The sequence below is a fragment of the Gambusia affinis genome, linkage group LG05 (assembly GCF_019740435.1).
Source record: "Gambusia affinis linkage group LG05, SWU_Gaff_1.0, whole genome shotgun sequence".
Classification (NCBI taxonomy): Eukaryota; Metazoa; Chordata; class Actinopteri; order Cyprinodontiformes; family Poeciliidae; genus Gambusia; species Gambusia affinis.
In genome coordinates this window covers 14,178,105-14,196,750 of record NC_057872.1, presented here as the reverse complement: position 1 = coordinate 14,196,750, position 18,646 = coordinate 14,178,105, and the positions used below count along the sequence as shown (strand labels likewise).

General features: G+C 39.3%; 1 protein-coding gene across 1 annotated transcript in view; it reads right to left on the bottom strand.

Annotated features, from left to right (window-relative positions):
* Positions 1 to 18,646, bottom strand: part of nphs1 (NPHS1 adhesion molecule, nephrin) — a 69,681-nt gene that overhangs the window by 38,504 nt on the left and 12,531 nt on the right. The window contains exons 4-9 of the mRNA XM_044117042.1: positions 11,423 to 11,545; positions 10,747 to 10,828; positions 6,862 to 6,965; positions 4,367 to 4,488; positions 2,809 to 2,980; positions 1,429 to 1,586 (exon numbers count right to left, since the gene is read on the bottom strand). Coding sequence (XP_043972977.1) covers positions 1,429 to 1,586; positions 2,809 to 2,980; positions 4,367 to 4,488; positions 6,862 to 6,965; positions 10,747 to 10,828; positions 11,423 to 11,545 — 761 coding nt within the window. The remainder of the gene's footprint in view (positions 1 to 1,428; positions 1,587 to 2,808; positions 2,981 to 4,366; positions 4,489 to 6,861; positions 6,966 to 10,746; positions 10,829 to 11,422; positions 11,546 to 18,646) is intronic.

Sequence of the window (18,646 nt, the reverse complement as noted above, 5' to 3'; positions counted from 1 at the left end):
AGGCGCGTCAGTCTTCATTAACTTCCCACTGTTTCACATGCATTAAAGCTCACATGCAGCCCACAGAGTGCCTCGCGCAAGATCAAATGGAAATGCTGCTGCCAGATGAATAAAGAGCTTGTTTAATAATACTCATCTTCTGTGTCAGCTTTTATTCACTTTGATCTTATTAACGTACACAAAAGAGGAGCGGAGCTACGAAATACTCTTTTTCGAATTGGCTGACTCATTTGCAAAAGCTGCAGTGGGCTTATTCGGGGACTGCTCACGGTTGTACTGTTTGCTTTCATCTACCAGGGTTCACATGAGGTCAAATTTCATATTGGGGATTCTTTTTCATTCAGTCGAGGGTCTTTTGCTACCCTAATAAGAAGCTTGATTAAGCAGGAAGTGCTTGCTTGTCTATTAATATTCATGCCTTCTAGACCATTTTAGGCAAAGGAGGAACATAAACACAGCCTTTTTCTGTCTCTTGCTTGCATGAAAACATTTTAAGATGTAGGTCTGATCAGAGATATTTTTGTTGTTGTCGTCACCATAGGCATAGGCGTCATATTAGTTTGGGCTCATAATGACATATTTCAATGGGTATGAAGATGGCACAACACATAGCTTCATATCCATCCCTCCATCCATCCATTATCTTACACACTTATCCCTAGGTAAATATCTGCTGGTACATATCTTCAGCAGTCAACGAGCGAGAGGCGGTGTATCCTGGACAGGTCACCGATCCATCACAAGGCAAAAAAGAACATAGCTTTATAGAGCTTTAAAAACAACGAAAAATGGCAAACAAGTTTGAATTACTGTGGATTTTTACAAAAACAAATTATTCAGATAGGTTTGACATCTACATACATCCAGCCAGGTTAATTTTTGGCTTAGTAGCTGTTAGCAAGTTGAAGAGAAGATCTGCTTCCTGGACAGATTAGGAAGCAAATCAAGTTCTCATTTTTTTGTAATTGGGATTAACAAAATTATGGAAATGAAACTTTCAACCATCTGATCCAAACGTCCAGGATGGTTGCCGGGATAGTCAAGTACAATCAAAAAACCAAGGTGCAAACCTATAACTTACTCTGGTGTTTCAGCAGACTGTCATTCTACATAGATAAAAAGAAATAATCTCCTGCTCCAAAAGTGAAGTGACAAAAGCTGTTAGAGAAATCCAACATCATTCATCATTATGCACCAATTTCTTGCTTTTTAAACACCACCTGAGTTGTATTATGTATAAATGATCCCACCAAAAGTGAGAAATTGCTCAATATGACTAAATAATATAACATTCATGCCCACAACATGTCTGTCAGCTCCTGACCAGAACTATAAAAGCTACTGCTTTTTCATTCCATTATTCTTCCTGACTACCAGCTCTGTTAGAAACATACACTCTTTGTGTATTTGTGTGCCATCCAGTCCCACCTCTTCCATTGTGACAGAGGTGTTGCTGAGCTCCTTGTGCCCCAGCCACCAGCGAATGTGGACGGGGGGATTGCTCGAGGACGCATGGCAGCTCAGAGTCAACTCCTGCCCTTCGATGGCCTCCAGCGAACCCGACAGCGTCAGCTTCGCAGGGCCGACTGATAAGAAAGCACACACATCCACAAGCAAGCACACAAAGATAAGTCAGTAAAAAATATCACCCCGCGAACAGCACATTCAACAGCTCCCTATTCTGATCACAGCGGCAGCGCAACTATTTTAGGATGTGAGACACAGAGCTCGTATCAAGGGTGAGAGTGAAAATCACTTTGAGTGGCAACTTGTTTTCTCTGGGGGTTTTTTCATTGTGGTTTCTAAAGTGTGCTTCATTTTAACCAGAAGGGGAGACAGGGTACAATAGCTGCAGGCGATACGATGCAGTTGTATAAATCCTTCAGGGCAATACAAAGGCTGGGGCGGGGGGTCTAAGCTGACAGGTTCAGTGAAGAAGGTGGGTCATGTGTGTCAGTTTGTTGTCACATTTGTGCATATCCCATATTCCACATTACTGCACTCCCTCTCTTTCTATCTCTTTATCTCAATATATATGTATATATTAATTTATAAGTATAAATTAATAAATAAAAACATTAATAAATATAAAGACAAAAACATACACACATATATATATATAAATATAAATATATTTAACTCCAGCAGGGTGTCTTACTCTGCGCCCTGCAGCTTCTGTCGCAGCCTTGAGCACACCCAAACAGTCTGCAGTTCATTTTCAGCATCCCTGAATGGATGACTTGAAGGGATGATGACTTCAGAGCATGTTGGGGGGCAAAGGCAGGCTCACTGATACAACTCTTCACCCACACTGACACGGCATACACAACATATTTTTTAAATAGAGTTTTACATAAGATACCGTATCATTTAGAAAGAATTTAAGATTAAAATCAGGTAAAATGCAGCAAGGCATATGGATAATAACTCCATATTTGTTTAGTAGTTGCTGAAGTAAACATTTTATATTCCAAGAAGAAAATATAATCTATTAACTGTTGTTGTTACAGTTGCTCTAAGTGTCGTCTGTAGAGCCTCAGGACTGTGCAGTTAAGAAATTGAACTGAATTAATGCAACAGCTCTGAAATAACCATGAAGTAACGCTAGTCTGGAGGCAGTAAGAAATATTGGCTTCGGCTATCATAGCCATTAGTTTCATTAACGATATTAACATTAGACTTCTTTTTTCCTTCTTTTTTCTTTTTAGCTGGAACTCCAAGATTTTTATTACTTTTTTCTTTAATCTTTAATAAACCATTAGAAGTAAGACCTGAAAAGGGTATTGTGTGCCTTCTGCTTCCACTCACAGAATACTGTTATTTTGCGGGTGATGGACAGAGGAGACAGGGAGACAATATTGGCACTTTCACAGCTCAGCTCTGCCTGGTTGTCAGCAGGGGTGATCTTTAGTTTGAGGATATTTCTGGACTTCTGGCCCATGACTTCCTCTTCCCAGGTTGTTGAGAGAACTTCGCCTTCCTGTAAGATGGAAGAACATGAGGGATAAAAAAGGTGGTAGTGTCTGAATATGGAAACCTGCAAAAGCTTTCAGATCAGTTAAACTGTTTCATCTTTTTTTCTGTTATCTCTGCAAACTCCAAAGGGCTTTTATGTGAAAAATCAACATGTGGTATTCAAATTTCTTTTAATGTCTGAAAAGTGTGGCTTAAAGTCGTACTCAGCCCCTTTACTCTAATGCTCCTAAATAAACTTCATCACAGCAAACTCCAGTCTTTTCATAAGTTACCTAAATAATAAGCATAGTCTGTCTGTTTGTCTGTCTGAAATGGTGCTTTTCCACAAGAGCATCTCTAAACGGTTTGGTCCCATCCGCCCCAGTCGGACTCATTTTCCATTAGTCGATCCGGTGCCGCCCTGCATGGGTGTTCTCAGATTTTCCTACCTACTTCAGTGGTAGAACTAGCCACACTGGACAAACTACTGAGAGAAAGCAATTTGATTGACAGCTGACCATATTTGTTGATTAACTCAAGATTTACCTCGGCGAGCTCCAAACAATTTTATATATTTGCTGTGGACCGCCTGCTCAGTACAGAGAAGTGTAATTATGAGTTTAATCACGAGCAGCGCCACGAACACGTGTTAAGTTTTGGGGCAGAATGACCTCTGTAAACAGCTCCTCTGTCAGAAGAATGGAGAATACAATAAAGAAGAGAGAAACGCTGCCGATTTCTGTTGGAGCTGCAGTTTTGCGCTGACAGTGTTAAACACCGGAAATACATAACACCAGCTGGTGATATGAATTTTATTTTTTGCTTGGATTAAAAATAAATAAATAAAGTTATTGTGTGGCTATTGGTTTACACCTTATGACTGCATTATTTAAACCCAAAAGGTTTAAGTAATGCATATAAAAGGTTGCATAGATATATAAAAAAAGTGCCAGAATATAATTATTTTTATATCCACAGCAATAAACAATCAGTTGATCTGGGTCTTTATCGATGTGATTGAGCCAGCAATTCATTTCTGTAAGACAAAATGATAATATCTCAAAGTGTGGCCTCATATAACCTCACAAGCCACTTCGAGGAGAGTTAAGTCGTAAATCATGTGTCCCGCTCTTTCAACATCTCATAGAGACTTGTTGAATTCATCATCTGAAAATGGAAAGAATATGGCACAACTGCATTACTACCAAGACACAGACTCTACATGAAATGATAGGCTAGAAGAGGATAACTTTAATCAGAGATGAAGCCAAAAGGTTACAAGACTCACAGCTTAGGTGGTTAAATAAGGTTCTCTAGAGCTGGAAGGGTTTGTGAAATAAAATGACTCATTTAGCCAGAGTGATTTTTTTTTTTTTAAAGCTTCATTTCGCAGATGGCTAAGAGGATTTACCTTAGTCCATTGGAGAGTGCCCAGGGGGTTTCCACCATGGGATACACACTCCAACACGAGCAAACTCCCTGCTTTTACCACGTCTCTGTCCAAACCAATAATATATGGAGGCTCAGGAGGATCTGTCAGAAAAGGGAGAGACAAAAATAGCAATAGCTCAGAGAAATCTGATTCTTAAGTAACTCATCAAAATATGCTGACTAAATTTAGTATCTGCTGACACTCAATACAAGTAATAAGTGGCATGTGAGGCCCCAAAAGGTTGAGTTCTAGGAACTTAGCTTTTTCCTACTTTACCCTTTTATGACTTCACATTAAATAAAAAAATATAGCTAATCTTTCTAAACATCTTTATGTGGAGATTATACAAAGGTAAGTAGTAACTAGTTACATTTACTTAGTTACTTTTATTTGAGTACGTTTTGGGGAAAAAAATAACATCTAGAAGTTTTACTACATTGTATACTTATTACCTTTACCGAAGTATTGCAAAGTATCGCTGTTTTTACTGTAGTAAAATTATTCAATACTCTAGTGACTGTGACTAACTTCACTGAATGAAGACCAATTTAATTCCTATTTTAGTCATATGAAAGTTTTATATTTAGTCATATGAAAGTTTTATATTTAGTCATATGAAAGTTTTATATTTACATAAAGTTTTATATATGGCACTATGACACCATTTGATAGCACAGCCAAGTAACAAACAACTTAAAAGAAATTTGACTTTGCAATTTGATGCTTTAAAAATGGCCTCTGTCTCATTAAGAAGCCCCTGCTCTCTTCAACACTTTTCCTTCAGTGCCTCGTCACAACAATGCTTCTCCATTAACTCATTTATCATTGTTCTTAGGGCCAGTGAACGGAGAAATAGATTATATGATGAGCTCAGCAGACACACAGTTCCACCAGGTGTCACTTTGTGTTTTGGTTTAAGTTGCATGCTCCTGCATGCATTTGGGTCACCACATATACACATCTCAAAACCCTGTTGTATTTTTGTTTTAAGTTTCTGTTCAGCACTTTTTCCTGGGAGATGTGTCATATAAATAAACATTTTATTACTATATGAATTGAAATAATGAACAGAGTATCCCTGTTTGTTGAGACAAAGTTAATAAATTGGTCCCATTCAACATGGCTACGAGTAAGAGAAGTCCAGATCTGATGACAGCATTAAGAATTAAGGGGAACAGTGAGACCATAAAGAAAAATAACAAATGTTCAAACAGTAATAAGACAACGTGAAATATTAATAAATTATAGCTGAGCTTGAATAAAATATATGCAGTAAAATAAATTAAAAGAGGATGGGCTTTTGTTATTGCTGCAATCAGTTTCAGGGAGCAGCCTGTAGACTCTGGGCCAGCATGAAAAATTGCCACCTTGCTGACAATCTGGCTGGCAGAAAATGGCCACCGCACCGGCTTTGATGGGCTGGCACACTGAGTAATACCGCAGCAGAGGTCCCAAGTTCTGCAATATTAGCACTTTACCACAGAGAGAGCATATTATTTATGGAAAGGAAGGGAGGGTAGGTTAGATTAAACAAAAGCACAAATTTTGACTACAAAGGGGATGAGATTGGACAGAGGTTAATCAGGGTGTTCAGTCAGTTTTGAAGATATAGGACTGGAGGGTGTTCCTAGCTTGAAGAAAAACATCTTAACGGTTACTTTAACTGATCAGCAGTGTAAAATATAAACTCCACTGTGGTAGACAATAGCTGCCATGTCACGCTGGTTCATGCATTAAGAAACAAAGGCTCTCGCAGTTGCAATGCCAAACAAAAGCAAAAGGGAAATTAAACAACAATACGGGAAAATGACAGCATTTGTGCCAGCTAACCTTTGTGCAGTTCAGCAGAAGTTCTATTTCCATGCTGTCCAATGTGAAATCAGTACGAGGAAAAAGGCACTTTCTGCCTCTGTGCATTCTAAATTTAATTTGAGCTGATGAACACAAACGTTGCCGGGCTAGTTAAGGCTGGATTTCTTATTATATCTGAGGTGGCCTTGGCTTCCATTAGCCTATTACTTATTATAATGCTATTAAAAAATCTACTAGAAGCCTTGCTTGTATAATCCATCTGGACTGGTCTAATAATCGTTTGGTGTATTTTGGGTTAACGTTGGGGCAAAAGCTGTGTCAAACATGATACATCAGACTTAATGAAAACGTAATTGCACACTGCTCTGTGTTTTCCACTGTATCAGTGAAAGAAAAAAAAACACTTTACTGTGACCCTACCAATCATTAATTGGGTCCATTGGGGGGATTTAAGATTTTTTTTGTTGTTTTGTTTTCGTCTTTTTTAAACAGGTGTTGACTTTGCCTGCAAGTCGAATGTTTCTTTTCAGACCACTAGCATAGGCTGACTGCACAAGACAGGATGCCTCACGGGCCTCCCCGAGGGCACCTGGACTCCTGTGTAGTTGAGTGTGCCTGTAGCTGCATGAGTGTATGCTTTGAGAAAAGAAGCAGACACTCACAATACACATCCATGGTCACTGTGGTCACCACCGGCTGGAAAACGGCTTCATTGTTGGCGTGGCATGTCAACTCTCTCCCATTGTCAGATTTCAGAGCAGTGACCCTTTCAGAGGGAACACAGAAAAGAAAAAAATAACATGTTTAAAAGAATAAAGGTGCTCATGGTTCTCTTTAGTTGATATGGATAAACACTGGAGACCTGCAGGGGTGTAGGAAAGTCCTTGACAATTTAATTTATTTTTGTAATACAATTGAAAATGACACTATATTTTCCAGATTTCTTTCACACAGAGTTATGGATTTCAATTGCTTATTTAATTTTTTTTTAGTTGATAACCATGGCTTACAGCTGCTGAAAAATCTAAATTTCAGTTTATCAAAACAGGAGAATATATATAAAAATATCCTCTTAAATTTACACCTGAAGGTTTCTCGAGGCTTTAAACAGTCTCTCACTCTAGATCAGTAGGCCACACAATCTGCTAACTTGAGAGATGTACTTTGTGAGACTTTCTGTGGTGTACTTGTACTAAATTTGACCATATCTAGCCTAAACCTGCAAGAAAACTATATCACATTACTCATGCCAAAATTCGGCTCTTTTGTCATTTCAAGGGCCATGTACTTATATTTATTTACTTGAATAATAAGATTACTTAAACCAATGGCATGCACTGATTAGTTTCAAAGAAATAAAATGGTTTGTTTACATGTACAAAATATAACTTCCATCCATCCATTATCTAACACCCTTATTCTTGCAAGGTCGCAAAGGATGCTGGTTCATATCTCAAGCAGTCAATGGGCGAGAGACGGGATTCAACGGGATACACAAGGGGAATATGCAAACTCCATGCTGAAAAACCAAGACTGGGACTGAAACCCTGTACCTTCTTGTTACAAGGCAACAGTGATGCCACTGTGCAGCCCCAAAATATATTTTCTGATAAAATGAAACTTACTTAGTATGATGCAAAAGTATTAAATGGAGGAGCAAATTAGAGAAGGAGAAATTGAACTTGATCCAAAACTACCATTACCTACTTGCTTTTACTGAAATAATGTTTAAATAACAGTGAACTGAACTCTGGAAAGGCAGTTAAGTGTAAATACTTCAAACTAAAGCAAGTGAGAGTTGTGTGCTTTGCCGAGGTTATCAACAAAGTAAGTCATGTTCTGTTTGCATCAGTCAAATGTGCTTCATTTGAAAACTGATCATCCAAATACATAAAAAATAAGAGCAATTTAATTTGTCGCTTTAAACATACTACACCTTCTTAAAAGTGAAATATTGTAAGGTGTTGAACCAAGATAGGAAACACCTTCCAGTTTCAATTTTCCAAACCAGTGACAAATCAATAACGAAAATAACAAATTGCTCTCCAAGCAGCAGCCCTGACTTTTTCTTATTTCTGACTACTTTTGTTTATGAACTCTCTTTCCAAACACTATGTTAACACAATAAATCAAAATCAGAAGTTATATACGAGTGCAAGAGTTAGCCATCATATTTTTTTTCTGTTTGTGATTTGTGCACTACTGAATGATCTGAACTGAGGAATCTCAACATTTTATAAATACCACTTTTTCCAAACACTGAAACCTTGTAAAACACACAAGCAAATATACTTTCTTGGTTTGCTGTGTTATGTCATACGCACAAAAACAAGAAAAGAAGAATGTTCCTTCATGTTGGAACAACATGAGTAACTATGGCTGTGTTCATGCAAATATGATAAGCACTCCAAAAATGTGGCTATGGATTTTCCTTTTACTTAGAAGATAAAAATTGTTGACAGAAAGAATTTTATAGTCAGCACTTTTTGAAGTTGTGTGCCTATCCACAGAGTTAGCAAACAAATAATTCCTCTTTTGGTTGGTGTTTGCAGCCATTTGCCAAGGACCATTTATTTTTATTAGTGCTTGTTGGCTGTAGATCCAAGAGAGGTATATTTGTTGTCTGAACTATAAAAATAGGCAGGTATAAGAATTCTTGGAGGGGGAGATCTCAAACATTTTCAAATTTTAGCAATTCGCAGACAGCTCTGTTTCTTAATTCCTTCAAACTCCAGGGGTCTGCTATAGACTGTCCAATGAGTAAGTTAATTAGCAAAGCCCACTGGTTTTCAACTTGAAACTATTAACTGGTTAGTTTGAGTTCAATGTCATTTCCAGGTGCAGGTTAAGACTTCAGAGGTAAATGAAACACGGCGTTACACACCAACAGCACTTGTACCAAGTTCCCCATCGTCCACTTCAGTTGGTACCAGAAGTTTTACAGTTGATGCTTCTGACAAACTAGCTAACATGGCACATATGGGGAAGTGCACAAGGTGGAATTAGAAAAGAAAGGTGTAAAAACATCAGATCAAAAATAGAACATATCTGTCAGTTGTGTCCTGAACAAGTCTTCCATTGCTTTTCATGTGCAGTCAATGCAGAGCTGGTGCTCCCTACCTACTGCTGAGAATAAGAGAACTATTTTATAGCATACATCCAGACAGCACTGCCTTTCATCGTGCCCCCAGAATTTAGATGGTTTCTGACATTTTGACTGAAGGAGCGGCTCACCGGAACGGCATTCATGCAAAAATCTCCACTTGCTCTACATCACAGTTAAATTCTTTCCATTTACCTACCAAATGCTTAAATTTATTCTGGTGCTTTTTCACAGTTTGAGAACTATGGATCTGATAATCACAGAAAAGAAAATATGAAACAAGGGTCTTTAAATACAATTCAACTACAGTTCTCCAAGAAAGTAACTATTTCTTTTGGCCTCAAAGTTAAATTTTCCATGTCAATTTCTCTCATTTTAAGGCAAGCAATGGCAATTTCCAACCTAATTTATGATATAACTGTGTATTTGCTTTTTCTTCTACTCTTGAAGTATACAAACTAAAAGGAACGAGGGGAAAGCTTTGTAGTCTAAATGACCTAAACCATATGATACAAAACTGTGCTTGTTAGAATAAAGTTGCTCAATTAAAATTTACTAGTCCATCAGGACTCAAAAAGATTATTTGGGTGGAGCCCCAGATTACGGCTGGCCAGTTAGTGACCTACAGTGTACAGCAATCAGCATGCAAGCCAAAACCAGTCAAGTGCAGTAACTTGTTGTCAGCTTGGTGTGTCTATGCATCCATAAGGTCAGCATTATGCAAACCATTTTAAGGTAAAGAAGGCTTGTAGGTAGAGAATCCTTAGACAACAAATGAGATAGCTTGAGTACTGGTCTGTTTTTTTGTTTAGGAGAAAATAACATTTTGCTTGTGAGCCTCTGTGTCAATAAATCAAAGAATGTGCAGTCTACTGCAGACAGAAATCTTCATAATAACTTTTACTCTTGCCTTGTTTGGGTTTCAGTTTATGTATTTTAAATAAAACTACAGTACAGTGGCATCTGTTCAAATCCCACAAGGCCTGCTGCTCTGCATGCTCTCTGTGATTATAAAGAAAGAACATCAATATTGCTTAAGACCTTGGCACCAACTCTGGAGGGCTAGACAATAGCACAGCTCCTCAGTGCAAATGTTATCTCAGAATATGACAAGAGGTTATTATCTCTGACACCAAGGAGACGCACAGGATTAAAGCAATCTATGCCCCTGTTTAATGTATAGGCACCTGGTGAACCGGCGAGGTTCGGCTCTGTCTCGCTGCTGCAATGTAATTTTGTGCATTTGACAGGAGCTAATTCAATCAAGCGGTGGCAAGTAACAGTTGACTTGTGTACGAGCTGAGATTCATTGTATTCGCAAAGACAGATGGAGAAAATAAGAACACTTTGAAAACAAGGAAAACAAGAAGCCCAGGCAGGCTGGGGGGGGGGATTGAGCGGGCTGGTTGAGGAGAGTGAATCTGGCAGGCGGTGGAACACATACGTTACTTCAGCGTGCGTGTTCAGAAGCTTATCCTTTGAGCCAGATGTGGTAAAAGACGTCGCACCTGTCAGATCGACTCCATCTAGAAAAGACAGTGGGGAGGAGATGCACAAATAAGACGAGTCTGTAGATGTGTTCACATGACTCAGATGCATCAGTGCTGCTCTCACTAGAGTCGTGAATACTGAAATGTGCAAATAAGGAATCGCACCATCTTTGTTTCAATGTGTCTGAATTAAAAACAGCCATTGCTGGATTATGAATAGATCGGGATGCATATGAATGAAATACCCTTTGACCTCATTTCATCTCAAACAAAAGGGAAGTCTTACAAAGCTTTAGCCCCATGCAGTGTAGCTTCTAGTTAGTTTAAGTGAGCAACTAGAAACTTGTGATATACACTGTGAGAGTAATTGTAAAGTCAGGAGGAAATTGGAAATTCAAATTCTCAGGCTATGTCCTCCCACACAGAGTCTCGTTTCCTATTCAAGAAATATAAAAAACTCAGAACTTATTGCTGAAACTGAATTCCATCTTCCAAAATTTGTTCACGCTTGAACATTCAGGTCACGGCCTATAGAAGAACTGAATGCAGAATATTTTAAAAGGGCCGCAACCCTTCTTTTCTAAGCTGCTGTCAAACTGAAATCAGCTGGAAAGCTAGAAAGGCTCTCACCTTTATACAGAGTGATATCAGCTTCAGGCTTTGCGTCAGGGGCCACGCACTCAACCTTGTACTTCTTTCCAGCCACCCAGGGTGTTGTCACATCCGTGGTAAAATACGGCTTCGATGGGGGAACTGCAGACGTAAAACAATTTGTTTTCATATTAACTTCAAGGTCAATATTACAATGCCTTGATAGATCAACACAAAGTGGTGAATAATTGTGAAGTGGATGCAAATGAAACATATAATTTTTTTTAACTGAAAAAATGAGAAAAGTATGGAGTGTGCTTGTATTCTATCCCTTTTTTCTCTGATGGCCATAAAGAAAATCAAGTCGAACCCATTCAAAAATTGCCTAATTAGGAAGTTGACCTATAAATCCAACTGCTCTACAAGGAACATCAGTGAACTATCACCCTAATGAAGCCAAAGGAACACACAACCAGGGAGGTCAGGGGCAATGCTTTGGAGATGTAAAATCAACAGTTTTGAACGTCTCAGGTTACCGTTCATCATTCAACTAAGAAAGAACTTTTGCAAAACTGCATCCAAATACTACGTTTAATGGAGAAATTTCTCATCCTAAGGTGTTAGTTTATCCTGAGCTATCTCTGCTGGTGTGCTGCTCTTGGCTTCGACTGCGGGGCGAAAAACTGATCCCTCATCCTTAGTCTTCTACTTTCTTTTGCTACTATTCTCCAGTTTGCATTATTCGCTGTTACTTCAAGTGCTGACTTTATGTTTTCGGTCTTGTTCTTCTTTACAGTAAGTAAACTGAACTTACTTGAATTGAAAACTAACCTGCCAATTCATCTTGAACAAAACTTCCCTGAAGTGAAACCTAAACACACATACAGAGCTACAACACAATGGTTTATATAATTGATATTCAAACACTTTATATAACATTTTAAAGGTGAAAAGACTGCTATACTGTTAAAATTGTGAGTGAGTTACAATAGTGAGGTTTGATGTAGTACTGTTTTTTATTTCAATTTATAAGCAAGAAGAAAAAGGCAGAAACACTGATTCACTGATACACTATACAGAAAACAACAAATGTCTCTCTCTCTTCCTTTCTGGATTGACCACAGCAGTCTTCACGTCTCTCCTATTCAACATTTCAGTTCTTTTATATGACCATAACTAGGAATTCCAGAGTAAGTAAAAAAAAGAGGAAAGAGAACAACTGCATAGCTTTTACCACAAGGGACCAAGAATCGTTTGGCAGTGAATTGAGAAATCTGCCACCAGCCTAATTATCAAGGAGATTCTTCAGATCTATCCTCCTATCTTCCTCTTGCTCCTACCAAAAGAACTCTGTTATGTCACGCACAAACTACAGAGAAAATGTTCGTCTATTGTGCCAACTTTGAGAGAGTGGGTGAGCCATGGAGAGCATGGTTGCAGTGAAGGTTGTTTTTCTTTCATCAGAGATCAAGTGCAGAGCTGAGAAACAAAGCCGAGAGTTAGTATGGCTAGGAAAAACAGGTGAAGAGGAAAATAATAGGATATGTCAAGAGAGAAAAGTCAGCATAAGGTATAGTTGCTCCGCACTCCGACAACGATTGATTTAAATCTGGCCAAATCAACCAGCCATTAAACAAACAGCTCCTTTCCACCTTTTTTCACCACATACGATCTATCCTACACCACTAGGAGGAGCTGTTGCAGTGTCCAGAGTCGCACACATGCTCTGGTCTGCTATTGAGACAGATGAGATGTGGCTGCAGCTTCAAACTGATTTAAAAGAAGCAATTGAATCTGTGTGGACTGTGATGGGTTACCCAGAGCACTGCAGAGGCGCATGCCGCAATAATGAGATGCATTTGTTTGTTTTCTCCCCTCATCCTCCTCCTCCTCCCTGAGACTAGGCCATGCATCTATTGACAGCCGCTGCACTCTCAATCTACTCACAGCAACACAATTCACATGTGCGCATCACTTGTGCTTGAGGAGCATCTGGCAGCCCAACAAATCCTAAAAATAAGAATAATGATATGTTCGCAAATGAGCCAGGCAAGTTTCTAATTTCTTCCTCCCTCCCTGAAACACCATCCTGTCCCTTGTATCTCTTGTTCACTCCATCATCCCCCGCCCCGCCTCGCTCCCCTAAATGCAATCCTTCTTGACCACTGCAGTTAAACTGCAGAAGTGAAGAGGAAGGTGTATTCTGTCTTGGACTTGGAACTTGCATCTCGTCATCCATCATGTACACCGGGGCACACCATGTGATCAGATCATCACGGTCAGGAGAAAGTTACTCATTCATACAAATCCCTCCATACATGCGTCTTGCGAAAGTGTTTATACCCCTTGAACTTTTTCACGCAGTATTTTGTCACGTAAAACCACAAACTTTGATGTACTTTAGTGAGATTTTGTGCAATAGACTAACACAGACCAGTCCATTACAGAAAAGCAGAGGAAAATCATATATGGTTTTTTTCACAATTAAAATCTGAAAATTTTACATTTACAGATTTTAATCTCCTTATTTCATTGTTTAGAGACGCACCTTTCACTTCAATTACCAACTTTTGAGACGTCGGTCTGCCAACTCAACAAGTACAGAGACTGAGATTTTTACGTTTCTGTGCAAAATAGCTCGACCTGAGCCATAATGGAAGGAAGAATTTTTTTGAAAGACATTGAAGCTTTCAATGTCTTTCAAACAACTGGACAGACTTATTTTGAAAAATGAGCAAATACTTCAGCCTCTAGACTAGATCTACAAATGGGTTTTGACACACATACTTTCCATTCTAGCTGAACTTCTCAAATTATGCAAACAAAACATACCATTTTTCTTTCACTTTACATCTATTCAACATGTCCATTCTCCATATTGCCACTGCAAAGTGACCACAAGGTCTAATGGCTGTTGAACTAGACGATTGTTGTATTTGTCCAATGGTGAAAGGAGATAAACATACATAAAAAAATAAATAAATAATTTTAAAAAAGTACTCACTTTTTTCAGACATGCACTCAGAGCTAATCATAAAAAACAATCATGCAGTTTCCCTATTTAACCCCTACAGTTCCTTCTTAGTCTACATGCCAGTCATTTATTTTTCTTTAGCGTTCCCTTACCCTCTTTATCTCTCGCTTTCATCAAGGTACATATGAAGAACACAAAAATAGATTATGCAAGGACTTGTTCCTGCAGTTCAGAAGACAAACAGTGAGCAGCAGAATCTGAATTATTAGACAAATACAGACGGATGGATGGATAAAGCAGATAAGAACCAGATTAGCAGATGCACATTAAAATGCATAAGCAGCTCTTCCCACCTATCCTTCTCCTTCATTCACATTACTTTCTTTGCTCCTTGCTGCACAAACACCCAGAGATAAACTCAAATCTACAGTGCATGCAGATTTGCACAGCTACCCAGCAAACTGACACAGGTGAAGGAAATATGCAGATTGTCATCTTGCTCTGCGTTAAGTGTGTGCACGGTCTAACATGTGATACTAACATGATTCTCCGAATGATGCTGGCCGAGGAGATAAGCAGTCTCTAAAAAGCTGATTGTGCTGAATAGGACGGAAAATAATGGAGATCTGAGTTCTTAACAGCAGACACACTGCACTCATCAGTTTTATCTCTAGGGGGAAAAGCACACACACATTCACGCTCATCAGCACTGGTGCATATTTGAGTGTATTTTTATTTTGCATAAAAACACACACTCCTGCTTACACATATGCACGCATTGTAGGTCTCAGGTGTGTGATCTCTGGCAATAAAAGCAGCTGAAACAAAGCTCTTTTTTTAGCTTATCCTTTCTTTCCTGGCTTTCTTCCCCCTTTTGCTTCACGATTCAGAGGGAAGATGTTGAGCAAACGTGTAGGATGAAAATCACATCCTCACACAGTCCCCCCCATCATTTCTTCATTCAACCAAATGTAACTTGCTTTGACTGTATTACATAACTGTTAAATTCCCTTTTTGGAAAATCTACCTCCAATTTGGACTCTTGTGGCCAAAAGCTAAAAATATACGACAAACACACACAAACACACACGCCCACATTCAAACATGGTTTGTGCTCATTCACTTGTAAATCTGATGTCATCACATAGTTGTCCCATAAGATAAATTCATATTTTATTGGAGCAATATAATCACTGACAATTAAAGAACAATACAAAATATTTCTTAATAAAATCTTTAGTCTCACCTTGTTTGTTCTTTTTGGTTTCTATCATCCTATATAGCCCCACTTTGCCTATAGCAGAGAAATTTATCTTCTTTAACAGTACCAGAGAGTGTTGCATATAGTGAAGCATTTATCTTTGGACAATCTTACTAGATGGCCCAAAGTCCTGTTTCCTGTTTTGTGCTTTCTTCTCTAGCTTATCACAGAGGTTTTCATTAAAGTTAAGGCCTGGGAAATAACACAGCCATTGAGAAAGGCTGAAATATGTCTTGAGGAAGAACGCTCCACCATCCTTTTTTCAACCCACCTAACACTATAGCATGGACAAGGATCATCAGAAAAAGCCAGACTATCACAGACATTTTGGAAGTTATATTAAATGAGCTACAATATGACTACAATACATGTATATTTTTAAAAGCATGCAACAGCTGTAAAATCAATGCAAAGGAACATTTAATAACCTCAAAACAACGCAGGTTAATCTGACTCCCTGTTATCTATCTGTTTTCTCAATCATATCAAAAATGTATGGGGATTACTGAAAAGGCATATGTGAGCAAGGCAGCCTATAAACACAGCTCATTTACACCAGAAGGAATGGGCCAAAATTCCTGCCAACTATTGTGAGAAGTTATGGAAGGAAACCCATAATATTTTAGTTATATATATCATACAATTTAGGTAAAATGATACTAAATACTAATGAAGCCTAGTGTGGAAACCACCGCATATCATTGCATTATTTATTTGATGCTTCCTTCTCCCATTAACTTCACCAGCCCTGGTGGATCAGCTAGGAGCCCCCCTTCCCTACTGCTCCCACCCCCCAAAAAAATACATAGATATCTGTATGTATGTGTGTGCGTGTTCATTTTTCTGGATGAGCTTGTACTGCTATAACAGAATTTATTTTTAGATGTTACCAGGAATGCCAATAAGTGGAGGGTCCTGTCTATGCTAATTAAACGTTCAAGATAGAATTAAAAGGAGCCTCTTAAGTGTCCCATTTCACTATTAAGCATGACGTCCCCTGGTAGTTATGAAGGCAGAAACTGACGCTTTAACATCAGTCGAGCACTCTAATATGCACACCATCACATCAGTGCATAACTCATCAACCTCTGATGAGAATATATCTTTGGTAGCTGTCAGAACTTTTTAAGAACAAGGATGAAAAAACTCGGTATGCTTCATGTTGCTTGTGCCCCGATTTATAAGTTGCTCCATTATTCATAACAGGGAATCAGAAAATGAAGGCTCATTATATACTCTTCAAGAGCTAAACTCATTAGCTACCACCGAAACCTTGCCATAGCCCCAGTTCCTAAAATGTCCTCTAACCTCGAAGCAACTGTGATAATAAGCTCATACAGATACACACTCATGCACGTGCACGCACACACTCAATCACAAACGTGCATATTTCTGTAAGATCCGGCAGAATGAGTAATTCAGTCTAAAACCAGAGCACATCAAAAAACAGTTTTGAACATTTGCAGGAGGTATCTGTACAGGCATGCAACATGATGAGAGAGAGAGTTGTTCATTAATAGGATTAAATGCTAAGGCTAATGGTACAAACCGAGACACAGGATGTGTCAGGTATGTGATATGTGGCACCGTGCGGGGTAAGTTTTAGCAGCAGAGGGAGGAGGAGGTAGGGGGTTTCAGCAGAGGTTGTTATTGTCATGGATTACTCACTGCCACTTGATCTGCCTATAGCAGTAATCCCCTATCTAAGCTCCACAGAAAGGCAAAAACACACAGGAGTTATGTTACACCAATGGATATGTCTTGAAAACATCTCTTTTTAAGCCCATGGATGGGGGCTTTATTGACATTTCTCTCTCTTCCCCTCGCTATTCATTTCCTGCAGTGATTTATCTTGAATTAGTCAGTCATGATACCAATTTTACAACTAGCAATTTCAGCTTGGCTTTATTTTTTTGTAAATTCCTTCCCCTCTTTCATAAGCCAGGTCTTCATAAAGGGTTTATAGTGTTTTGATTTGATGCAGAACTTGATGGGATCTGGCCACGGTTGACCGGTTGGAGAAGGGAAGGGTATGTGGGGGGGGGGGACCTTGGGAGCAATCGTCGCCTTGATGGAGGAGTCTACGGGAAACTCATCAGAGGCTATGCTTTCCAAAAGGATGCACACTTTCCAGTCCCAGCTCAGCACTAACACAAGATTGCATTCATCAGCTCATTAAGAAGCCTGTGATTTCTCACATATTTTGAATCACATGAACAGCTGGTGTGGAACTAATGATCCTTTAGGACAGACATTTTCAAAGAGCTTTTAAGGTCATCGCTTCATTCTTTAACCTTTTCGACAGGTGTAGCTGTCCATTCTGAAATGTAAACAGCCAAAAAACACAAAACCATCCGTTGTCAATTGTGGACAAGACTCATTATCTGAGAGTGTCAGAAAGATGCCCGATGCTATGCAAACATGATGCCTGTGTATTTTGACCTTTTTGGCAGAGTCAGAGGCAATCTTGTTGGTTTTGTGTACGTGGGCGCGCATGTAGTGGGCATCTCAGAGGTAATAAATGTGGGAGTCAAACCCGCTGTGGCTGCAGGTGTAAGGCCTTCTGCAGGATACGGAGCTGCTGCAGAGCAGAATGGAGCGCAGTCATTTAAAAGAGACGTCTGCAGTCTATGGCTCTTGCTACCCCGCACCACCCGCCATCCCTCCTGGCAGCCCATTGATGTCAGAAAAACCTGCTCTCTTCCCAGAGGAGAGAGACTGCTGAAACTGCCACAGCAAAAACCCTTTCAACCCCCTCCCCCCCCCCCGTCAAACCTTCACCACCACCCCCACAACCGTATTACCAAAGAAAAAGCCTGAGCACAAGGGAGAGAGTAAAAATTTCAGTGACAGAGAAAATGGGAAGGGGTTGGGGGTGGGTCTAAGTAAATGAACTGTGCCTGGAGAAGAAAGGTTCTTTTAGAGTCCTTTCCTGACCACATATGGGCTCACTCCCACAGGCAAGAACGACGGGAAAGGGTAGTTATAGAATGACAACAGGTGGTCCAGTGTAGTCTTACGGTTACAT